Here is a 26,562-nt window from a genome sequence, read left to right on the forward strand (position 1 = left end):
ACACAGAAAGATTACAGCATCCCACGTTAAAAGGACAACTACTGTTCCTTCAACGCTCTCTCTATCTCTCACACACAAAAGGTTGAGGAGAAGACGACGACTCTGCACGAGTCTCACACCCCACAAAGTATGATATGAACACATCTCAATTTTCTCAGCCTGCATTGTCTCTAAGCGGTAAGTAGTCTCTCTCTCTCTCTCTCTCTCTCTCTCTCTCTCTCTCTGTGTGTGTGTGTGTGTGTGTGTGTGTGTATGTGTGTGTTAGCATGGTTTTCATGTTTTGGCTGTTTGACTAAAACCCACACCGAGAATTTAGTTGCTTTTTCTATTTCCACCATTTCAAGAGCTTCTGAGCTTAGCTTTTTGAGTTCTGTTTCAGGAAGTGGTTGAGTTTTCGGGCCTTTTTTTTGGATCTTAACTTGTGGCTCTCTCAATTTTTTTGGGTTTTTGGTAGAGATCTGTTGGTTAGAGGAGAGGATGGTCAAGCCTTGGGTGTGATATCTCGCCTTTTATCTCTCCCCTCCTGGATATTTGTTCACATTGGCTACCGGAAAAGAACGAAAAGAGCATAATGGCGGTTTTTGAGAAACCAAGTTGAGAATTTTCAGGTGAGAGGTGGGAAGAAAAAAAAGAAATGAAAAAAGATTGTTATTTTGGACATTGTACAATTTGAGGATCTGCCAGCAAGATTAGATGCTGGAAAGATCTGAACTTTGGCAACAGACGAGTTCTTCTGTTTGGTGATGGACCTTGGAGGAGGAAGACTGCCCTTCTTGGAGGAGAATGGGACCAATGGGTTCCCGGCTTTGAATTTACAGGGCAGCTGGATTCCTGCGACGCCCGTGAAGCCTGTTCCGGCAAGGCCGCAGACAACTGAAGGTGATGGCCAATTGTCCTGGCTCAAAAGCCTGGGAATTTCTGCTACCCTCTACAATCCAGGGGTCTCTGTGCAGAATGCTGGTCCGGCAGAGTCTTCTGTTTCAGGATCCGCCGTGACGACAAGTTATCAGGATCAGCTTCTTAATGTTCCGGTGAGTGATGGTGCCAATTGGCAGAGGCAGGTCTATGGGAATGCAGCCGCAGCAGTGTTCATGGGGGACTCTCATGGAGCCATTGATGCCTATAGCTTCACAGATTCAGGTTCTGTTGTGACACAAATCAGCAGCAATTCCACGCAGCCGTCGTTGACCGCGACACCTCACCCTCAAAGCAGCAGCGGGTGGCACAGTAGCAATGTCCAGCATTCGTTTCCTGTCATGCCCCATTTTCTGTGCGACAGTTTGTCGCAGCAGAGATGCTTTCCTGTGACAAATAAGTGGAATAATGGTTACTCATCACAGATAACCCAATGTGAGCATTCAATCCATGAAACCCCTGTTTCTGTTTCCCCTTAATGTCTAGTTTGGTGTATACTGATTTTTTTTTGTTCTTTTTGCAGATGGTTTTCCTGTTCCCTACAAGACTCTGGTATATGGTATCCAATCTCCATCTGAGAGAGCAGCTAATTCGAGCACAAACAAAGCACTGTGTTCTCCTGTAGCCCCTGTAACACCAGAGAAGGCTTTAAGGAAAGAGATAGTAGTAGACAGCGGAGCAGTTGCACCTGTCGATCTCTGTACACCTGGTGATCTCTTCACAGATGAGAGGGTTCATCAGGAAAGGCAGCAGGATAATGCAATACCATCAAAGATCTCTGATGTTGATAACCAAAGTGAACTTGGTGTTAAGCAACAAGGTCTTAAGTGGCCTGTAGATTCTCAGCAGAGCGTCACACATTCACCAGTGGAGGAGAATATCGGCACTGGGAAGGTTGATGCTGATGGCATAGACCTGAACAAGACACCACCACAGAAACCCAAGAGAAAGAAGATAAGACCTAAGGTGGTTAGGGAGGACAAGCCCAAGAGAACTCCAAAGAAAGAGCAAGTGAAGCAGACACCAGCTGGAACTCCTGTACAAAGGAAGAGGCGGATATCTACAGGTAGAAGGAAAAGCAAACCTCCAATTTCCGGCTCAGTAGATGCAAGAGAATCTGATTGTTTGCCCCCCAATGCTACTAAGATCGCTTCATGCAAACGGTCACTGAATTTTGATACTGACGCTGAAGCATGCAATGGCCATGCTTGTGTGCAACCAGAATCTGATAAATTTGGTCCAGTGCATCAACACCCTGTGGAAAGAGAAAAATTGACTGCAGAAAACTCCAAAGAACCTATCATATTTGATCTCGATTATTCCTTGAATCACGTATTGGATTCACAACCTGCAATACCTGAGAATCCTTACACGCCTTCTCCACTCAAGAGAAAAGCTTCGTCGTTGGAAAATCCAAAGAACGCGTCTCGAAAGGGAAACAGTATAGAGAATCAAAGTATTAATGAAAAACATCAGGAACTTTTAGCAACCATGGTGTACAATCACATTCCTGCGGGCATGATGAGACCTAATCTCATACCTGTCTACAATGCCAGTCAGAAGGATGAAAGAATCATGTCAACCACACTGGAGAGCAGCAGCCAAGCACCTGCCACTTGCTCTGGTAATGTGGAGACCAATCTACAAGGACCATTAGCTGATGTTGGACCTGAAATTAGCCCAAAGTTTCCCATGGATCTGGTTCAGGCACATCCCTATGCGAGCCATACAGGGTCTCTTTTGGAGTTGCTTGAGGAGCATATGAGACAGAGTCAAGTAAAGAGTAACAGTTACAGAAGACATCTATTGCAAGAAAGTTTCGGGAACCAGAAGATGGAAATAAGGCCTGAGGAACTCCAACCATATGGGTTTTCTACCAGCGCTTCCAAAGATGATTGTGCTAGGAGTGTCAATACAAATCATCTCACAATAGAAACCTGTCATGAGGCATTGCTCTCACAGTCTGGTAGTACAGGGGAAAACCAAATAGTAACAGAACCAAATGAATGCATACATGATGAATTCCCTTTGCTAGAGAGCGAGAAACAGCACAATTATGCAAAACAGAGCTATCCGAGGGGGAAATGTTTTGGCATTCACAATGTGCTAGAATGCAAGGATATGCTTGTCTATATCGAAGGAAAGAGAAAACGAGGTCCAAAGAAAGCACCAAATCGCATTCATCATCTTACCACTCTTTTCTCTTCTGGTCATAGCCCAATGCCAGGTTGTACACAAGAAAACAATGGCTACAGACCTCATACATTCCAGGAAGCCTTGCTTGCAGACAGGCTTGCCCAAAAATCAACTACGAAGCGTACAAGAAAACGGATTTCTCGTGCCATGCAGTCTGCACCTTCCACTACTCTGGATAAACATGAAACTTGCACTTATCAGGGTCAAGGTTCTCAAGCAGTATCAAGCAGTAATCTTTTAAGGAAACCAGGGAGTCTGGAAATACCAGCCATGGATTCCATTCATGACTGTCATAGCAGCAGCAATTTGCAAGAAAATTTGCCCCCCAAGCCCCCATCACGAGCTGTATCAGTTATGGATCCTATAGATGAAATAATTCAGAGGCTAAGATGCCTAGACATTAGCAAAAAAGATGTTTGCACAACAGCAACAGTTCAGAATGCAATAGTGCCTTATGTTGGAGATGGAACGATGGTCCCTTATGCTGGAACTTTTGAACCGCTGAAGAAGAGGCGCCCACGACCAAAAGTTGACCTGGATGAAGAAACAAACAGGGTATGGAAGCTTCTGATGGGAAATGAAACCAGTGAGGGAATAGATGGAACAGATGCCAATAAAGAGAAGTGGTGGGAAGAGGAAAGAAGAGTATTTCGTGGAAGAGTAGATTCATTTATAGCTCGAATGCACCTCATACAAGGTACTCAACGATTGTGCTCCTTTATTGCAAATTGTCCGTAGATGGTAATGCATAACCCTGCACAGGATCTCTCTCTCTCTCTCTCTCTCTCTCTCTCTCTCTCTCTCTCTCTCTCTCTCTCTCTCTCTCTCTCTCTCTTGCACACAAAGTTACCTTTTATGTGTTAATCTTCTAGAAGAAACTCCCCCCAAACATTCAAACTAACAACTGGACTTGACTTAGCTGATCATTTATTCACATTAAACAAACTCCAGCTCCTCAGCATTCATATTCCTTTAAATCTGCCTACTGAGACATTCATGTTGCCAGCAGTCCCTTTGCAGTGGTGCAATACTTAAGAGCAGGCTATTAAGTTCTTGAATTAAACAACCAGAGATATTTCTTTAGCTCCTACAGAAAGTGAAAAATAAAATAAACTAGCAGAAAAGTTCAATAACAGATGCCAGTGTTAACAAGCTCCAGTGACTTCATCAAATTTAATTGGTTATAACATAGATCACAGTGTGCAATTTGGATACCAATGCTCTTAACTGGCTGGATATCCACATAAATAATAGAATTGGCCTACAGACAAACTTGTACACAAACTAACTTCCATAAATAAAAAGTCCAAAAGCTGAAAATCAAAATAGAATTAGTGCTTCTGGCACCATTCCAAAGCCAGGTTAACATATAGGACCCTGCCTTGGGACTAGCACAGAATCATTGCAGTTTATGATCATATCATTGAAAATCAAATTTATAATATATATCTTTACATCCGAAGCTTCATAACTTTTGCATACATTGTGACTACTGAAGGAGGATTGTATGTTTTTGCAGGTGACAGGCGTTTCTCCCAGTGGAAAGGATCTGTAGTGGACTCAGTTGTTGGTGTGTTTCTTACACAGAATGTTTCAGACCATCTCTCAAGGTGCATTGGCTGCTTTAAGATCATCTCCTGGAAGCCCATAACATGGAAAGTAAAAAAATAAATGCTAACCCTTGATATTCTCAATGTTTTTGCAGTTCTGCCTTCATGGCTCTTGCAGCACATTTTCCTCTGAAGGAAAAGAGAGAGTGTGCAACTCCTAGCAGGAATGAAATAATGACATCTGCTCAGGCGCAAGACTTCTTCACTAGAGATTTGCATGAAACAGTTATCTGCTTGGATAAATCACCCTCTAGAGACAATCCTGAGCGTGATTGCATTTCCTTGAAGATTCAAGATTCTGAACATAAAGAATCAATTCTTCTGGATATGAATAACAGAAGTGAATCTTGTGCAAGTAATGCAGCAGGCACAAGAGAAAACCACATAAAGGTCATAAATTCTATTGACAGCAAAACACTTCAAGACTCATCTGGCAGCATCAAATACTTCCCATCCAGTGCTGAGAGTGAGGGAAGATCAGCAGAATATGAGGATGGGAATTTGCTATCCTTTTCTGTAATTTCCTCTCAAAACTCGACTGACTCTACTATCCAGGCTACCGACCAAATTGCATCAAGTCTGGAATCCACCCCTTTGGTAGAGGAGCTTATCAACAAAGGTGAACAAGATTATTTTCAGCAGCCATCATTCTCAGAGCTTTTGCGCATGGCAGGATCACCCATGTTCAAAGATTTATATGCAACCGGGTGCCTTACCTTGTCACATGAAGATAAAGTTAGAAAAGCATCTGACAAGCTGCTACATGAAAACTTGAGAACCAACCTGGATAATGTAAGTAGGAATACTTCATGCTTGCATTCAATTCTTTTCCATCATATGCAACAATAGCACTAGAATTCAAAGAATTTAACCCCATGAAAGTTTCTGGGAGGTACTGAATGTAATCAGCCTTTTTACACTAAAATTAAGCCAGAGTGCTCTTGGATAATGGTAGGGGAAACTAATGGGCGTTTGGATACCAGTCTGATCTGGTATGGGACCCAAGCCAGATCAGAAGGCCTTGCAAATGAGAGATCTCAAACTGTGGTTTTGAGATCCTCCTAACAGCCCAAAATACATGAATCTCCAGCCTGATGGGGAGGGGACAGGCCAGAGATCTGTGCAATCTAAGATTCCCTCAGATCTCAGATCCTAGGCTATCAAACACACCCTAAGTATTCCTTGAATTTTATTGCTTCTGAAATCCCAGAGGGTACTATGCTTGACCATGGGAGAAAAGAAAAAGGTCACAAAAAGGGATGTGTACAGAGCCTACAGTTCCACTGGCACGACTAATTCCATTAAAACATGAAAATCCAACATATGTTGTAACTGAAAACCAACTAAATCCTTGCAGGGTTCAAAAGCAGGGCCTTCAGTTGAACTTGGCAATAGCATCATCACAAACAACATCACCAAGAGTTCATCGGCAGAAGCAACATCCTACATCACAACATTGCGCACTCTCGGATTCCCAGACGAATCCAGAGCAACAGATTTGCCAGTTAGAAGTCATCAAACTTTCAAACCAAGTAAACCCAGGGAACTATGGGGAGCAAATTGCATGGTGGAACAAGCTGGTAAACATTCACCTAGCAAATCAAAAGAGAGGGCCAATGTGGATTCCTTAGAGCACACAGTACCAGTGGATAACCAGAAACCAATGGAAAACCAGCTGGAAGTGAGTTCAAAGGACAAAACTGCTGGGAATGGAAACAAATCAATCAGAAAGGTCTTCAAGTCAAACAAAGGGAAAGGTGACATACTTGGTAGAAAGGAGAGATGGGATCCCTTAAGGGGGCAGGTGCTGAAGGAATTTGGCATTCAAGGAAGAAGTCCCGATAAAAATGATTCACTGGACTGGGAAGCAGTGAGGCGTGCAAATGTTAATGAAGTAGCCCAAACAATCAAAGAACGAGGAATGAACAACATGCTAGCTGCACGAATACAGGTACCGTTTAGAACACCAGCTTTTCAGGGATTTGAAATTTAGTGTTTCATTTTTCCGTTAAGCTTAAGCTGTGAAAGAGCCTTTTATATCTTTTGAGTTGACAGACAGCTTTAACCATCCTCTATGAGATCCAGTAGCTTTGAAATCAACCAATGCTTGTAGTTTGCTGACATCCATGTAGACTAAAGGATTGGAATACATTAAATTGCTAAAAATGTTGAAAAAAAAAACTGAAATAGATAAACTTTTCTTTAGCTAAAGCTAGGTATTCTATTGAAAATACTCACTATAGGCCCAGAAAGGATACGCTACCCTAGGCGATGACAGTGCAGGAACCATCTAGACTCCACATTGACAAAAGTACATGCACCCAAATCAAGCACCAAGGCCATAAGCTGCTGCCAAAAGCTGCACATCAGAATAACTATTATCAATGCTCATAGCACCTACATTGATCAGCTTCGTCTTTTGGTATTTGGCAATGTTTTGCAGCCAACTCCTAACTGATGTGAACCCTCTTGCATCCAAGCTTGGGACCTGCATAGAAGTATCTTGCATGAGGTTTTTGCATGACAAATTCAGTTTCAATCTGAAAAAACATGGCATTGTTACAAGGCATAAATCAAACATACATAAAGCATCACAATGAGCATCCATCAGTGCAACCAAATGATCTTGAATCAGATGCAAAGATGTTATGCTGGAACTGACATTATACCCAAATGAAAACCGTCCTCAGGGCATTAAGGAGTATAACCTCCAATAACATAGTACACCTTTTCTTCAGAATCTTGAATTGCTTAACAAAACTAATGGAAAAAACCACCTTCCGTATGGAAAACGTTTCTGCATCATTGACTGGCTACAATGGTTACCTGTGCAGGAATTCCTTGACAGACTGGTCGAAGATCATGAGAGCATAGACCTGGAGTGGCTAAGACTTGTTCCTCCTGACAAGGCAAAGTAAGCAAGTCAATATAATTCACCCTTTACCCCGCATGTACCAGAGCATAATTCTATTCCTTATCCTCACATGCAGGGATTTCTTGCTGAGCATAAATGGATTGGGACTCAAGAGTGTTGAGTGTGTACGCTTATTGACGCTTCACCAACTTGCATTTCCTGTAAAACACAATCCACATACCTTGATTAATTGTGACAGCATAACAAATAAAATAGGTCCTCATACAATCTATTTTTTTCTCTTTGACAAGGTTGATACAAATGTTGGTCGGATATGTGTTCGACTTGGGTGGGTACCACTGCAGCCACTACCAGAGTCCCTTCAACTGCATCTACTGGAACTGTAAGAACTTTTTGTCTTCACATAATCCTGACAATGGAACCTTCTTAAAGTATAAATTTAGCCACTTGGATAATCTTTTGTTTTACTTTCACATGTTCAAGGTACCCCATGCTGGAAACCATTCAGAAATATCTTTTCCCAAGGCTGTGCAAACTCGACCAGCGAACATTGTAATTGCAGAACATAACTGCTAGTCATACATTTTTGTAATGTCTAAATAGAATTAGTAGCATATGACTCCCAGAAAAAGTAATTTTGTTCACTATTTCCTGGATTTCAAACTGCTAGTTTGTTTCAACTTTCATATATGCCAGTTGCTCTCTAATTTTCATATCCGAACGCAGGTATGAACTCCATTATCAGCTAATAACCTTTGGGAAGGTATGGTTGTATAATCATCAAGTATGCATTTTCATGCAAATAGAACTATAAGTCACTGCTTGATAAAGTGACCGTGAGTGCTGGTGCAGGTCTTCTGTACAAAGAGCAGACCAAACTGCAATGCGTGCCCTATGCGAGGAGAGTGCAAACATTTTGCAAGTGCATTTGCAAGGTTAGTGAGTGTTCTATACCCCCACCCACAACCCACCTCATCATGTAAAAAATAAATTCAGACTATTCTACACTGACATGCATATCTGATCAGTGCACCAGTATCAGTTGCATGGGTCAAAATACTCAAGTATAGCAAAATGTATTCCTTCAAGTACAAGAAATAACTGAGAGATTCACCATAAAAAATAAAATAAACAGCGACAGACTGTGCACAGTACAATAATTAAAGTGAGAAAGCCATTACGTAGCATCATTCTTTTAACAGGAAAATGATGCATCTGATGGGCAATTGGAGAAACAACTTGCAAATTTGAAGTACTAAAGAATTTAGTCATGTTGTTTAAAGTGTGCAACACAACTATCCTGAACCACCATCAGACATAATAGAACACAACCAATTTGCCATGTGCCACAGAAATCTGGGAGTAATAATTAAAAGTTGATTAGATGTAGAACAGTTGGTCATGACAAGCAAAAACTCATTAATTGTGCCAGTTCAAGTCCCAAACCATTTCATCAGCTTGCAGAAAGTACTAAACTCTTTTATCCTTACTCAAGACCTGGTTCTCCATTTCAACAGTTTATCTGAATTTTCATATCAGTCCCAATTTTGAGGTAAACAAGGTCTGGAACTGCAAAATAGACCATTTTTTATTTGACAAGCAAATGCATACAAAAATCTCCTGGTTTTGCCAATAGAGTAAGTTTCTGAAAGTATGTTTTTACACAGACATTTGTACATACAATCCAGTAGAACACAATTTTTTTTCAAATAGTTTGTCAACATGTAAGCAAGTTTCTCAAGCTATGTCACATGGGTGTGGGTGCGGGTGCAGGGGTGCGGCACTTTCAAAAAACTTGGGTGCGAAGGTGCGGCAAAATATATATATATATATATATATATATATATATATATATATATATATATATATATATATATATATATATATATATATATATATATATATAATTTTTAAGTTTTAACCGTTAACAACATTAAACAATTATCACAATATCATCAAATCAATTCATCATCATGCATGCAATAAATCAAATTAACAATCTACAATTATATTCTAAATCATAAAAACCAACACCACAATTATAAAAACAATCAAAAAAGTAAAGCAGAAAAGAAGTAAATTATACAGTATATTAACAAAAGAAACAAAAAAATGCATAATTACATACCAAAATTATATCCTACACAACGTATATGACGATGAGGTAATGGATCCTAATAATTTTCTTCTTCATCATCAAATGCATCGGTAGAAGGAAGACTGGGCTCAGATAAATTCATGTTTGTAATGTTGAAATCATGCTCTCCCTCTAAGGCACACTCTTTTGGGTTTACATCTCAAAATTTGGATGATCCTTGTCTGCATTACAAACCCAATTTGAAAATGTTAAATACAAGTATATTTAAATGAAAAAACTAAAAAATAGTTAAATAACTAAGAGATCAAATTAGTACCTGTATTCATCATTGGTTTGCGAAATTAGTCGAAGATTTGAATGAACATATACTAAATCCTCTGCACGCTTGCTGGTGAGTTTGTTTCGCTTCATGTTATGGATTTGAGAATATGTGCTCTAATTTCTTTCACAACATGATGAACTAGCAGGCTGGGATAGCAATCTCAATGCAAGACGTTGGAGAAGAGGTGTTTCTGATCCAAATGTTGACCACCATGTAATATGATCTATATTATCCTCCTCTCTCGTGAGTAATGCTTGTCTATATAATCTCAAAGATGCAAATTTTTCAAACTCTTGTGTAACTTGATTTAGAACATGTGATTCTGGGTAAAGTTTTGTTATACACATATTTTTATGCCTTGATAGCTCTGGGTCTAAATTTGGAGGGACACCACCAATACCACATTTCTGCCACTTTTTGCATAATATTTTAGATTAAGAGAATGTGTCATATAATACAAAGGAGTGTTGCTCTTATCTCATCTTCTGACTAAAACTGAATGAATATGGTTAAAAAATTCTGAATCATCCAATGCAGGATTTTTTTCTTCATGCTTGAAAACTACAACTTATATTTTTTCATTCATATTATCCCATATTTCATAAACTTTATGAAGCATGGGCTTATCCTTATCAACTTCTCTCAACATTTCCTAAATAGGTTGAGTAAATTGAAGGAAATATACGACCCTGTCCCAAAACTCATCATCAACAATAAATTTATTAATTTCTTGAGTCTTGACATCATTATCAGCACGATAGAATGTCCAATCATCATCAGTCACCATGCTAACCAAAGCATTCTTCACTTCCTTAATCATCTTCACCATCACAATGATGGACGTAAAATGCGTTTCAGCGACCTTCAACAATTTCATGTCAGAATGCCTATTAAATATAGCATTAGCATGATGATGGTTGACAACAAAATTCCTAATGCTTTTGACATTTTTTCTAATTCTTTAATCCATGAACATAGAGCATATGTTGGTGAATTTTCTTCTTCTTTGGGGTTGCTGATGCTCTTGAGGGCCAAATTCAAGCTGTGTGCTACACAGGGAGTCCAAAAAATATGAGGATACTCACTCTCCAAACTCAATATTGCACTTTTACAAACTGGAGCATTGTTTATGATGATTTGTATTATTTTTTGATCACTCACTTTTTTATTACTTCTATAAACAACCCCTTCAAATACTCAGCATTTTTATATTCCCCCAATGCATCAACTGCTTCAAGAATATTGGACCACTAAGCGAAGAAGCAATGAAATTGATTAATGGACGCCTTTGAATATCTGTCCACCCATCAAAAACAATGGAAACTTCATTTTGCTCCTATGAATATTTTTTAATTTCTAGCAAACTCTCAACATTTTCCCTCTCTTCTGCAAGAAGTGTGGTTCATATTTTTTCTAAACTCAGAGGTACATAACCACTAAAATTATAATTTGCCAAAGAAGTAACTAAATCCTTCCAATAAGAATTTCTACCTGCATTAAATGGGAGTGAACTAGAATAAAAATACCCCACTACTTTTTTATCCATCTCCTCCCTTCCATATGTATTGAATGATGTTTGTATTGTTCCTCTTCCTGTACTTCCTATATTCACTTTTCTTTTCTTTTTTGAGCATCTTCTTGGTGGCTTAAAAATGACACACTAATTGCACAAGAATCACTCATTGTCTTCCTCTTCTCATATTCTTCCTATATTTTCTTATATTGGTTTCGTATTGCCTCATCAACTCATCGGCATCCTGAAATGCCATGTCATGGTGTCTTCAACAAATGAGCCTTAACTCTTGTATAAGACCCAACAAAATCTCTTTCACAGAGCTTGCATCGAAATCTCTTGTTTCCACCATTTTCTTCTCCAGTTTTTGCAAGCTTATCTATATGTACCCATAGTGGCCCCACATTATCACTCCTACTACAACTATCAGCAACACTAGCAACAAAACTCATATGTGAGGATGAAGATGACGCAAGTCCTTTCCCTTTATCCATCATTTTTGTTCTGAAAACACAAAAAAAAATTATATTAAAATCAATTATGCAGACAATCAAGATTTATCCATGCACCCTCTTTGTGCAGGGGAGAGGCCGAAGAGGAGAGCAGAGGGAGTCGGAGAGAAGAGAGAGTACCTAAGGAGGAGAGGTTCGGCGGAGCGGTCGGCGGCGGTGGCGGCGGGGTCTGGCGAGGAGGTCAATCGGCGTCAGCTTCAGGAGGAGAGGAAGGGAGGATTAGGGCAAAAAAAATTTGCCCTAATCCTCCCCTCCGCAGCATATTTCATCGGGCAGATTTTTTTTTTTAAGTCTAAAAATTGGACACAAATGACCCTGGGTGCATTGACCGCACCCAGGGTCAGGTTGACCGCACCAGGTGGCGCACCTGCATCGTGTCGCGTCGACGCAGGTGGGGCACCCGGTTTGCCGAGTCCCTGTGACATAGTTCTCAAGGGCTTCACAAATCAATGGTCTACTGCCAAAATTTCATGTCTCAAAAAAAACATATTTTTACATAAAAAAAATATGATAAAGGTGTGACTCCTAGCAAACAAACCATGTTGAACACATCTAGGAGGTCAGATTGCTTAGATACAACTTGCACCTATGATTTTTCAACTAGATTGTACATACTGTAAACAAAAGGCTGTATATATATATATATATACACACACACCATTTGGAACTCAAAACTTCCATTTCCCAAATTATTTCCTTGGTCTTTCATAAAAAAAATAAACCCTTGCTCTGAGTTATCTGAGATAAGACTAGCAAACTCTAGCAAATAAAGCAAAGCTGCAAAACATAAATCTTATACTAAAGTTTACAAGGGCATAAAGCTGCCACATCTTTACTCCAATGGTCAATAGAACATGCTATGGAGTCAACTAGAATGAATGCCTTGATGGTGTGTTAACAGAATCTACTATAGCATATTAAAAGTACAAATAAATAGGCTTGGCTTATTCTACATAGGTATTCTGGAATTCAGATCATTATAAAACGATACCTCACAGCACACCCAACTGACAAAAAAGGGGCCTATGCATTCTTAGTGTTGGGGGGATGGCAGGGTTCGTCTTTCTTTGATGCAGTTAAACTCTTTTTTTTTTGGATAATCGGGGAAAACCGCCTCACTCATTCACAAGCTGGTATAAAAACCTAAGTTCCCCTTTGCCCACCAGGGAGTACACCCAGCTTCAGCCTTGCAGCAAGGGATGCACACCCATGACTCTCAAACTCGAGACATCCCTTCAACTTGGTGACGCTCTTGTGATGCAGCTTAACATTTGAAAACTTGTGATGTATACATAAACTGTATACATTAGCAGCACCTTGGTGTTCTCTTTCTTTTTCCAAGTATTTAAGCATTCAACCTGTCACCTGGGTGCGGGTGCGAGTACGGAGGGTACAACACGGCAATTTCAAAAAATGATATATATATATATATCACATAAATACAAAATAAACTGAGTATAATCTAAATATATATGTTATATCTAAAATATATATTATATACTGAAAATATAAAGTTATAAACTGGAAATATAATTATAAATTAAATACAAATTTGTATGTGTAGAGGGTAAAATGGCGTGTCTGGGTGTTGAAGTGTGCCGACACGGGTACGGAGGGCAAAATGGAGTGTCCGGGTATCATAGCATTCAACACTCACCTTACAGTATTCCATTTTAGTACTGGTAGCCTTCCTTTCTGGATGACATTCAGTAGATAAATCAATGATATTAACGGCACAATATGTTGTTGCAGTGCAAGGCTTTCTCTCCCAGCTCCGGAGGAGAAAAGTTTAGTAAATTTATCTGTACCTATCATGGCTGAGCAAGAACAGAGAAAGGTTGCCATCCCTGCATTACCTCCACCAATTGAATTACCTCCATCAATTGAATGCCCACCAACACAAAGGCATTCCAGCATCAATACCTGTGAACCAATCATTGAAGAACCTGCAACACCAGAGCCAGAATATGTTGAAAGCTCAGAAAGTGCGATTGAGGACTTTAATTATGACGATCCTGATGAGATTCCCACAATCAAACTCAACCTTGATGAGCTTACATTGAATATAAAAAATTATATGCAAGACAAGAACATGGATCTCCAAGACTCGGATATGTCAAAGGCCTTGGTTGCCTTGACACCTGAGGCTGCTTCAATCCCAACAACCAAGCTGAAGAATGTGAGCAGGCTGCGAACAGAGCATCAAGTGTAAGTTAGACCCATTGTTGAATAGATGTAATGGCATCTTTCTCCACATGCTTTGCATTACAGCACTCCTATTCTCTTCTGCTGCAGCTACGAACTTCCAGATGATCACCCTCTTCTCAATGGGGTGAGCTAAATCCCTCTGAATATAACCTTTGGCTCTTCTTTCGTTCATTTACATCTTCAAAATTCTGGCTTAATTCATCAAAATGCTCATAAAAATGCAGTTGGACAAACGAGAACCAGATGACCCATGCTTCTATCTTCTTGCTATATGGACTCCAGGTGATCAAACAATGACCGTTGGTACTTATAATTCACATGGCCATTTTATCATCATAGTCTAATGCTTATCTATTATAACACATCAGGTGAGACTGCAGAATCTATTGAACCACCGAAGGCATGCTGTGATTTCCAATCTTCAGATGGACTGTGTGATAAGCAGGCATGCTTCTCATGCAATACTATTCGTGAGGCGAATTCTCAAATAGTCAGAGGCACATTACTGGTGGGTAACAGATAATACTGAAAATGATAAACATCCACTTCTAGGTCTCTTTTGTGCATCTGTGTACTGATACTATGGACAAGTAATTACACTTTACTGTTGAAAACCGTAATGCTGTACTTGCTGTCTAACATACTGGCAACAAATGTTGAATGTACAGATTCCTTGTAGAACTGCGATGAGAGGAAGTTTTCCACTCAATGGTACTTACTTCCAAGTAAATGAGGTAAAATCTCATCCACCTTCAAAAGTAAATCCCTGACAAAGGGAATTAGATAGCATGATAACCATCAAGACTTAAGAAAGCTCATACTTGTTAAAGTGATAATTATTGTTCATGATACATGAAAAAAATGGATGAGCACACACAGAAAGAGGCCCCAGACTAGATATGCTAGAGAAGACTTAGAGTTCTAGACATGACCCACAGCCTCAACTGCAGCTGCTACTGGAGCCAACATCACAAAATATGAAATTGACTTTGCCTTTGGTTTGCAATTTTTTGATTGATATGTTCAACCAAGGTTGTCTGTATTGTTACTTTTGGGGTTTGCGATACGATACATACTCGTATTGTGATACAAGTATGTATCGTACTCATATCTGGTATATCGTACGATACACTCATGTATCGTACAATACAGGGTGTATCGTACAATATACCTTCGGCGCAATTTATAAAGGCCAAAAAATAATTTTTTTTCATTTTGGGTTTTAAATACTTTTTTAGGGCCAACTTCTTCATTTGTCTAGAGACCATTAAAAGTGCATTTTCACTTAAGATAAAAAAAAATGCATTTTCACTATTTTTTCACTCAAGAAAATGGGTTCAGGTAAAAAAATCTTTATTATGAGTAAAATTACAAAGGTACTCTTCAAAAAAATTCTGCCTTGAGAGGGCGTTGCCCCCCTTAAACCCTGCCAACTTACTGCATGAAAATTAAAGATTTATATGAAGGTAGAAATCAAGCTTCACATTCCTCCAACAAAGATGACATTAGATGATCTGGCATAGCAATGAGGCACTCAAGTAATAAGTGAAAATCAAGTGCAATTATTGTCATAATATTTTTGTTTATATAGTATGAAAGTAGGAGTCTTGCGGCATGTTCTTAATTGCACAATATTTAATATTTTGCATTGTTCTTGTAAGATAGTTGATGTTTGATGATGTCTTATGCAGCTCATAGAGACAAATGCTTTATATATGATTTTATGGTTGTATTTTGTGAAAATCATCATTATTTGATGTGATATGATTTTTTTAGAATTTTTACTAATTTTTTCTGATTTTATAATTTTTTATTAAAAATTTATAATACGATATGATACAGTGTTACTATTAGCCCGACCGATACGCATAATGATACGCAACTTACAACCTTGTGTTCAACAACACAAAAGAGCATAATATGCTGGCACCTCAACATTTTGTAAAGAAGGATGAATCTTGTGGATGTCTGTGTGCACAAGTTTAGGAGTGTGCAGCTCTATGGTGTTGTGTGTGTGTGCAGCTAGTTTTGTCTTTTGAAAAGATTTTCTACATTCTCTCAACCAATTCTTTCATGTATTGGAAGCCACATCAACGGACTCACAAAATTGAAATTCTCCCTCATACAGGTATTTGCGGATCATGAATCTAGTTTAAACCCCATTGCTGTACCAAGAAAACTGATATGGGATCTACCAAGAAGGACAGTTTATTTTGGAACATCAGTTACAACAATTTTTAGAGGTAAAATTCATAGAAATAAATATTGGCATGTTTTCTACACAAGGCTAACCTTTTGATTATTCTCTGTGATAATAAACTAACATCTGTTAAACATGGATATCTTGGCAAGGTCTGACAACCGAGGGAATTCAATACTGCTTCTGGAGAGGTATGATATTTTTTCCTGCTTATTGGTGGAAGCATAAATGTTATAGCATTCATGCAAACGCTGAACATTAAATAGCAGTGATCTTCATTACCGGTCATGATGCCACAATGCATAGCGATCTTAATAATATAAGACAACACACAAGGGGGGGGGGGAAACGATTTTTAAATGCAATTTCGTGCATCTAGTAAGCATCATTAGTTCGTGTAACATCTACAAAACTCAAAAACATGGACTCTTCATAAAGTTCAAGCACAATCTAGCTTAGAGGAGTATAAGATATCGGTTATGCATGTCCACATATATTTTTTATGAAAGAAAAGAACATCCCAAAAGGGAAAAAAGCCAAAAACAATTTCATGCATCTATTAGGTATCATTAGTTTATGTTATATTACAAGATGTCAGAACTTAACCATGAACCCTTCGTGTAGTTCAACCACAATATTGACAGAATAGTTTTTTCAACTTAACCAGTTGAATCCTAATTAGGGATGGGCAGTGGGCCAGCCCAGCCTGGCCAAGTTTTTTGGACTGGCTGACCGGTGCATTGACAGGTATGTCTAGTGTCAAAACCCTGGCCCAAGCTCTACCCAAGCCGACTAGGCCATGGCCAGTAAATGGGCTTGCCTTATTTTTTTGGAAGCGAAAAACACAGGAGGCCCCTACCCATGCCTATTTTTTACCAGGTCGAATGACCCATTGATAAGCCTGGTCCGAGCAATGTTGTGACTCAAAAAGCTGGGCCATGAGAGGCCTGTGGGCATCCCAGCTTTAGCACACCTTTAGTCCTAGTAGGTTCTAGCTGATTCAAAAGGTTATAATTGCCAATGACATTTTGTAAATCAGATCATACAAATGCAATCCCTATGGTTCATTTAGTGAAAATATGAACTTTTTTGTCTTGACAGTAAATATATCCAAAAACCACTCAGTATCGCACCATCATAAAAAAAACATGTTTTTTCAACAAATAATTCAATTCAGAGCATATTTACCTAATAGACAAGCTAAAATAAACATATTACATGTTCAGATTAAATATAAAGCACCTGCAACGGTAACCTTTTCAACTATATATATAGGGCCACTAGAATATGTTAATTAGAAATATGTAAACCTGAGAATTAACCAAGATTTTCATGGTTTTTTTGTTTTTCTTTTCTAAAATTTCATTGTACAAATGGGATCTACATGCTCTTGGATCATCCGATCACGACACATATAAGGCTTGAAAAATCAATGACTCAAAATTTTTGTAAATTATCAAGCATCCAGAATTCATATTTTTTTCATCAAAAATCAACAACCCAACAGTCAGTTCATAGCAAATGGACCGTTCCGAACACATCTGCAAGGTCGGTTTTGCAAAAAAAGCGAAGGAAATGCCTGGCTCATACTCTGGTTCACACGTTTCTAGTTAATTGTGTTACATGGATACTTCTAAGCACCCAAGATGTCAATGTCAGACACTACTAAACACGCCTTAGACACGAAAGTTTTTTTGAAGTGCAGGTGTCCAAAAAAGGGACACAAGTGTCACATGTCTGACATAGGGACACAATGTGTCCAACACTTGGAGACGAACTATCTATTTTATGGCATCCGGTGTCTGATGCTTGGACACGAAGTGTCCAGTTTATAATTATAATATTTGTCCAATTCAATAAACGGAATGTCCAATGCCTTGAACACAAAGCATCCAGTTTAGGACACTTTTAGGTGTCGTGGACACAAAGTATTCAACTTAAGACACTTTGAAGGTGTCTTGGAGATGGGTGTCCAATGTCTAGGACACTCTTAAATGTCTTAGACACTTTGTGTCTAAGTTTACGATATGTTTAGATATCTTGGACACAAAGTGTCCTATTTAGGACATTTATGTTCATGAAAATCTTCAATGATCAAAATCAAATGAAAGCTATACATTTTTTTATTTGATTTAACACATTCTTTTGGGGGTTTTTTCATCTCTTTTGTCTTCTTATATACATAGCCATGCCCAAGTGTCTAGGTTTTTAACACTTGTCGTGCCCGATACTTCACATCCATGTCCAGCATCAACACTTGTGTCCAAGTAACATAGCTAGTTCACATACTACCCTATATATATATTGGGCATATCACGAACAACATAGGTGCAAACAATGCCCACCCAAAAGAAACTCGCAAGAACACCTTTTAGCATACAAAATGTTAAGTCTTGTGATGATGAAATATATCAATTTCCCAATGAGTCTTTGATATTTCTTACTTCATATTCATACGGTTCTTCATTTGACAAATTGTGTGGTTTTGCTCCATAGAAATATTTTGGGGCTTATACTCAACATGCCAGTTTCTTTCAAAAGGTGTAGCGCATACTTTCTTTGGGTGATAACTTTCCCCTTTCAATACTTTCACATTTAAGTTCCAAAAAGTACCTTAATGACCCCAAACCTTTAATGCCAAACATTTGTTGAAGTAATGTTTCAACCTTGTGATTTCTACCTTAGCATCGCTTGTTTGTTACCACTATATCCACATATAGAATAAGAATGCTAACATGTCACACCCTTTTCGTAAAAAAAGTTATGAACAATTTGATACCATATTTTGTCCAATCCTTGGTAGAAAGCCCAGTGGAAGAGCCATGTATACTTCCTTTTGAAGATCCCCATGCACGAAGCCATTTTTTCACGTCTATTGGTATAATTGCCATGATTCATGAGTGGAAACAATTACTTGTATAGGGTTCAATTGACTACTGATGCACGTCTCTTGATAATTAACCACATATGTTTGTGTGTAGCCCTTTATAATCAATCTAGCTTTATATCGTTTTATGGTTCTATGACTCAATACCCTGTTCGCGAAAATAGTTTTGTAATCGTTGAGAGAGGTTTTTGTAAGACAATCTAAGACTCAATACCATGTTCACGAAAATAGTTTTGTAATCGTTGAGAGATATTTTCTACAATTGTTGAAACGAAGTATCTTTAATGATGCATGGTGCTAAATAGGGAAGATGGAACACATCTTGACTTAGATTTCAACATGTAAACTACAATCATTCTACAAAAGTCATCTATAAAAAATACAAAATACTTATAAAAAAAATGTTGGGTTCGATCCTAACACATCATAATGGATCAGTTTAAAGGATATTAACTCATAAATTCAATATTGTCACGATACGGTATGATACAGATCTTATCATATTGATGCAAGGGATGTATCATAAGTGTATTGCATGTGTCATGCGATACAGTATCATATCGTATCATATCATACAATACAATGTCTGGAGATTTAAAAATGGGCAAAACAATGCTTTTATGTTTTTGTGTTTTAAAGAGCTTTTGAGGGCTGAAACCTTCATTCGTATAGAACAAACTGGAGAATTTTCCACGCACCCTAATAACCGTGAGACCATTTTGGGGGGCGATATTTGCGACTGAAAGAGGGTTTTCGTGATTTCATCAAGAGTGCATTTTTATCATTTTTTTCATCCAAAGAAGTGAGTTAATGTAAAAAAAATGCATTTCCACCATTTTTTCACTCAAGAAAATGGGTTAAGGTAAACAAATATTTATTGTGAGAGTAAAATTACAAGGCTACTCTCCAAAAAAAATTGCCTTAAGAGGACGCTGCCGCCCTAAATCCCCTTCCAACTTAATGTAAAGTTGGATCCACGAAAATTAAAGATTTATACCAAGGTAGAAATCAAGCTTCACATTCTTCCAACAAAAATGGCATCGGATGATTCTGGCATGGCAATGGGGCACTCAAGTAATAAATGAAAACCAACTAAAAATCAAGTGCAACTATTGTCATAATATTTTTGTTTATGTAATATGAAAATGTGCATCTTGTGGCATGTTCTTAATTGAAAGATATTTAATATTTTGTATTGTTCTTGTGAGATAGTTGATGTTTGATGATGTCTTATTCCGCTCATAGAGACATAAATACTTTATATGTGATTTTATGGTTGCATTTTGTGTATTTTATCATTGTTTTGTGTATTTTTTTTTGAATTTTAATTTGTTTTTTCAAAATTTTATAATTTTTTACGATACAATACGTATCTTATTTTGGGCCCGACCGATACGGGTTACATGATACTTACAACCTTGCATAGATTGACTAACTAGGCAAAATACTTTTTACTATCACTCCCTCACAAGTGTTGCAATGTATAACTTGACCAATTGTAGTCTTCACTACATCAAGGTCCAAAACTTGCATTTTGAATAGTGACAAAATGCAATAACATCAACCACGACATGCAATGACTAGGGGTGTCAATGGGTTATGTTTACCCGAACCCGACCCAGACCAAAACCCCATAGGGTCCCGGTATGGTGACAAATAAGAAGACCCAGTCCAAACCCAAAGGTTCGATTAACACATGGACCCAGGTATAGTTTGTGAAATTTTATACCAGACCTGGGTCTGACCCGAGTTTTGATTAAGACACGCAATTTTTCAATGTAAAAATGATAAAAATTATTATTTTACCGGGTATGGTCCAGGTCTGGTTCATGTAGTTCTTATCAGGTCCGGGTATGGTTTCTCTTATAGTAGACCCAATTAGACCCGAGTCTAAACCCAATACCATACCCAAAAATCTGGTTCAAGTCTGGTTCCACCTGGGTCCAAACCAAACCCAACCCGTTAACACCCCTAGCAATGACTACTAGTAAATTAATTTTTGAGGTGTCTTCAGCATATACAAATTCTTGTCCTCATATCTACAGCCAAAGACTTTTCCTGTTGTCAAGTCTTGAAATACAAAATAAAAAGGATAAAAGGTTACCGAACAACTGGGATCTTTGGTTATGAAACGAACTAACAAAAGATTTACTAAAAACTTTGAGATATGAAAATAAAGTGATATGAAAAATAATGGGTGTAAACAGTTCCTTCCCAAGAATTGTAGATAGAGATTCATCAGCCAATTTCAAGTTCTTAATTAAATTAGAAGCATCATATCTCATATCAGACATGCAACTTGTAGCACTTGAATTAATGACCCATGCACTAAAGGCTAGTTGTAAAAAGACATTAATAACTTGTTGTGCATGACATGAAGTGGAAGGAGTCGTGGATGTTGCATCCTTGCCTTGGTCTATGCTTCCCAACTCGAACTCTTCTATTTTCTTTTTGAGGCCATAATCTCATCTCCATAACATCTTTCATGTGACTTGAGGTGCTTGTAAAAGTGTTATATGCAAGATTTTCTCTAACACTTGTCCATCTTACTACATTCTAACATTGGTCTCTAGCAAGTCGATTCTTTCTACAATTAGTGTACTTAATTATCTTTCTCATCCATACCAAGCTAACCTTTGCTATGCTGCCCTCGCACACGTGCTCAGCCTCTTCCCTTGTCTCTCTCAACTGGCATTCTAAAAGAGGTATAATCACCAAGGAAAGTGGATCTCTACATGGCTCATTAGGTATCATTAAATTCTTCTAGTCTTCCTTCCTTTGATGGTGGGTATACACTGCCATAAGGGATGGTAGCTCCGCTCTTCCTATGATTTTTGACTTAACATTATCTAGCTCACACAAGAAATCAAACACCTTTTGCTCTTCTAATTCCTCCCTGTGCTCCTTAACACTATGTGAACACTTGGTTCTATCATAATGGCTTAGTTGCTCCAATAGCTTCTTAATCTCCTTGTAGTACTCAATTAATGGTTGACCATTTTGCATTCATCTCATTATCCTATTCTCATCACATTTATTGGCCACATTTGACCTTTTTGAATATGCATCAAAAGCGACATTTCATTTCTTTTGTTGCCTCAAAACTCACAAGTGTCTCTGTCAATGGTATTATGGGTTGAAGACAATCCTCTTCATCAAATATTTTTCACTTTCCTACCAATATAACCAAGCTTTCTTCTTCTCATAATTGATATCTTAACATAGTGGAACCAGGATCATAGTTCTTCTCTCAAATTTAACATTGGTGATCTCAAAGCTAGAGTGGGTGATCCTCCATTTAAGGGTTTTGACACACTTGATATATTTTCCATTGATATAATGGACTTCTTAGAGGCATTAGTTGTGGACAACTGGACATTTACCTTTTTAGTAAGCTCTCCTAGTGTTGTCAGTATCGTATCATATTGTATGATACGGTATGCTCTATCAATGTATCAGTAGGAGAACTGATGTGATATTGCCCCTGTATCAGAAAAATTATGATTATTATTCCATATCTTATTGTATTGTATGATACATGTCATATAGTAAGGTACGGTTAATTTTTCACTTTTTTGGTTGAAAATTTTCAAGTAATTTATTTTGGATTCTTTTTCATTTTTAATGAAATTTTTACATAAATAAAGACTTTATTAGTCATATTCACTTATTTCATATGATATATGAACAAGAAAAAAATGGAAATTTCTTCTTAATCTATTGTGATTAGTGAAGACAAAAGGAAGATAAGTATTATTATGGAAGAGCACACATCATTCAAGTTCAATTCTTGTGCTTATTGTAATTGGTGAAACCATTAATGAAAGACATTATGAAACTTAATTTTTTAATGCTTATTACTTAGAAATGACATTAATTTCTTTCTTTTACTTTTAATGTTTAATTTCATGCTCTTTTGATATATGTAATGGATACATCGTTATAACATCATAATTATAGCTTTTTTATTTGATAATTGTTACATATCTATTCATGCTCAATTTATATCATAATTAAGTTTACTGGATATTGTAGTTTGACTACTTAAATGTGTTTTATTTCTCTTTGTGTTCATATTTTTTATTTTTTACAGTAATTTTAAATTTCATTTTATTTTTGTATTATGTGATTGTTATAGTTTGTTTACTCGAAACTTTTTCCTTTTGTTTGTTATCTAATGTGACTTTAATAGTTTGTTTTGTTAGTTGTTAGTTTGTTACAATATCGTTTCACATGTTATAGTAATACATGTGCATGTTTAATTGTTCATAATGCTTAAATTTGATTTCCTTTTTTTCTATTTTATTCTTTTTTTTTACTTTTTCTGACTTTTTCTGTTTTTTTATTTTTTGTGATTTTTAAAATGGGATTTTTTTGTATTTTAGGGTACAATACACCCATATCATCAGCCCTTCTTATACAAGTTCTAATAAGATAATTACAATATTGGTCTCTCCTACCTTGGAGCATATTCACTCCCTAGGCCCTCACAGCTCACTTTAGGACCCTTCTCACACAGCCAGCATTTCTCCACCTTCATTTAGGTGTTGCCATCACCAAAAAGCTTCTTACTCATTCAAACACGACCACTCCACCAACTTACTTATACCACTTGATTTTCATACAGTCTCTAACAAGTAAACAACAACACCTCCAGCCCTAATACCTAGGCAATAACTCCTTACAATCTCAAAACCTTGAGAAAACCAAATCTGGTCTAGTAGTAGGATGTTCAATGGAAAATTTATGCCTCACCAAATCTTTATAAAAAGGGGGAAATTATAAAAAATTCCATAAATTCCTATTATTTAAGCATAAGCAAACATAACCAATGTTAATACTCTTCCCTCAGGCTAGGCATGACTTCACCAGCTAACGTCACCTGGTGGCAAGTCAACCCTACCTCAGCTCAAAAACTCATATGGCTTTGATACCAGCTCAAGAATGCTGAATATACATCTTAAACAACTTTTTTTAGTACCTGCAGCAGAAAAAATAGGAGAAAAAGAAAGTAAGAGAGAAGAGAAGAAAAGGAGAGCGAAGGAGAAAGTTTAGGGCATCAGATAACCCCTTTTTGCTTTTATTAAAACTCAAAAGGCTGATTACAATGACCACAATGCCCTCTAGTGTTCTATACTGTACATGTACAAGAAAAGCCAAACCTAACTCATGTAAATCAGCTAGTGTAAGATGAAACTGTCACTTTTACATCATGATCTAATATTTGATCAAGAACTATCCCCAGCTTGCCTATCAAAGAAAATAAACACTAGCTCAGTCTTACCCACATCAAAGTAGGCCAGTTCAAACTCATTCATTCAATCTAGAAATCAAGAATGAAACAGGTCGGATATTAAATTATATCATAATAAAATTTTAGCACAACACTGACCAAATATTGAAAGAATGTTTTGAAGCCAAGCTACAGACAAACAGTTGAAGACTATCCTAGAACAATTCAATGGGGACATAATGCTGTCAAAACAAAGAGGGGGGGGGGGGGGGGGGGGGAATAATTAGCCAAGTAGCAATCCACCACAATGAAAAAGATAATAGAGATGGATTTACACATAAATATGCATTATGAGATCAACTTCATTCAAAATTCACCTCAATATTTTTTTCTTGGTACATATTTTTGGCAGCCAACAATTTTTTCTAATGGTTGAATAGCAAATAACACAATATTTTTACAGGTTCATTGCCCCCTCTCCAGAACTCATGGGAGAGACTGCTGAAAAACAGTTAACTTTTGAAATGATTGACACTAGTCTACATACAAAAAGGAACTTTTGTTGTTAAAAAGGATAGCTCGAATAAATAAATAAAACAAAAAGAGGCCATGTTGGTTTATGAAGACATAAACCTAACATCGGATGGCCGATGGACAACCATTCTATGCATTCATTTTCTGTTTGAAGTCTCACATGGCAAGTTCAATCTGCAGGATTTGTGTGCGTGAGAGGATTCGACCAGAAAACTCGGGCACCACGCCCTCTAATGGCCAGATTACACTTCCCAGCAAGTAAGCAAACCAGAAACAAGGTGATAGCAAGAGGTTTAGATGAGTAAGCAGCAGCACAAAATTGGGATGACATATTGAACAAACAAAATGTTCGCCAATAATAGGCATTCTGGCAAACAAAGCTGCCAGATTTACAACACATTCCAACTGAAGGGTTCACCAAAAGCCAAATTAATCTTTACTCATTCAACCACCTGTCCCATGGAACATGGGGGTTTGTATATTGTTCATTATTTAAGTGAACGCTCTGTAAAGAGCATTCAAAGTCCAACTCAGTGAATGGGTTTCGCACGCATTTAACAAGTGCGAGACAGTGTATCCTGTAGGTGACATTGTGAGAGCATCATTTGTACAAACAGAAGAATAAATCAGATGAGTTTCCTTCCATATTGTTCTTGTCTTCATGCCAAACATGTACCTGTTGTTTCTGATAAGCATGTTCTTGCTCTTATAAAAATAAGCATGCAATGTAGCTGTGGCAACACTGTCTCCTTTTCCCTATCGCCATGGGTTTCAAATTGCAAAACTCTTGTTTGTCAGACAAAACAGGAGTTATGAAATGTGAGTTTTTTGAAGAAATTGCTTGGAGGCTGAATGTCTTAATGTTGTGATCAATGAATTGACTCTTTTCAGTTGCACCTATAACTCTGCATGAGGTTAACCAACAAAGAAAAAAACTGAACATAACATTACAAAATACTAATAGGCGAAGTGTTAATTTTTACCGTCTTCTAGCAGCATGAAATGTTTATTATATAGTTATTATGACTAAATTGCAACCAAAAGTAAGAGTTCCAATAATTTATCCAGATTCTGATGCTTCTGCACCAATTCATGATAGTACTGTTCAGGTTAGCATGCCATATACAAACTCCAAATTATGCATGAATACCAGAAAGCCGAAAAGCATGCTAAGAGTGATTGGCTTCTTGTCGAGAAACTGCATCAAAGGCATGCTAAGCTTGTTTTATCATCACCAAAAACATGTTAGGAATAAGCGGGCACTTGTCCAACTTAAATTTATCCACGAATTAACGCAATTGGCAGTGTTGACATAATAAATGAAAAAAATTAGAAGATTGTAGAGGCGTGAGCAACTTAAGAAAATGGGTTTAACTATCATTAACCATTATGTCTTGAGAGAACAGATGATCTTTCTTTGCATGAATGAAATGAAAAAGACTCACACTCGTGCTCCAAT

The 26,562-nt window shown here is 37.6% G+C and overlaps 1 protein-coding gene across 1 annotated transcript; it reads left to right on the plus strand.

Annotated features, from left to right (window-relative positions):
* Positions 1 to 629: 629 nt before the first annotated feature.
* Positions 630 to 25,745, plus strand: LOC149848479 (protein ROS1A-like). Its single transcript, XM_089995718.1, has 19 exons — positions 630 to 1,350; positions 1,439 to 3,808; positions 4,631 to 4,721; positions 4,817 to 5,513; positions 6,079 to 6,672; positions 7,556 to 7,635; positions 7,712 to 7,796; positions 7,887 to 7,978; positions 8,080 to 8,148; positions 8,323 to 8,359; positions 8,449 to 8,531; positions 13,794 to 14,249; positions 14,337 to 14,373; positions 14,474 to 14,531; positions 14,618 to 14,757; positions 14,918 to 14,983; positions 16,378 to 16,492; positions 16,602 to 16,640; positions 25,284 to 25,745. Exons 1-19 carry the CDS (start codon positions 744 to 746, stop codon positions 25,406 to 25,408), a joined length of 5,841 nt encoding a protein of 1,946 aa, XP_089851844.1. The 5' UTR covers positions 630 to 743; the 3' UTR covers positions 25,409 to 25,745.
* Positions 25,746 to 26,562: the final 817 nt, after the last annotated feature.

This window comes from Nuphar pumila, chromosome 1 (genome assembly GCF_984573655.1).
Source record: "Nuphar pumila chromosome 1, dmNupPumi1.hap1.1, whole genome shotgun sequence".
Lineage (NCBI taxonomy): Eukaryota > Viridiplantae > Streptophyta > Magnoliopsida > Nymphaeales > Nymphaeaceae > Nuphar > Nuphar pumila.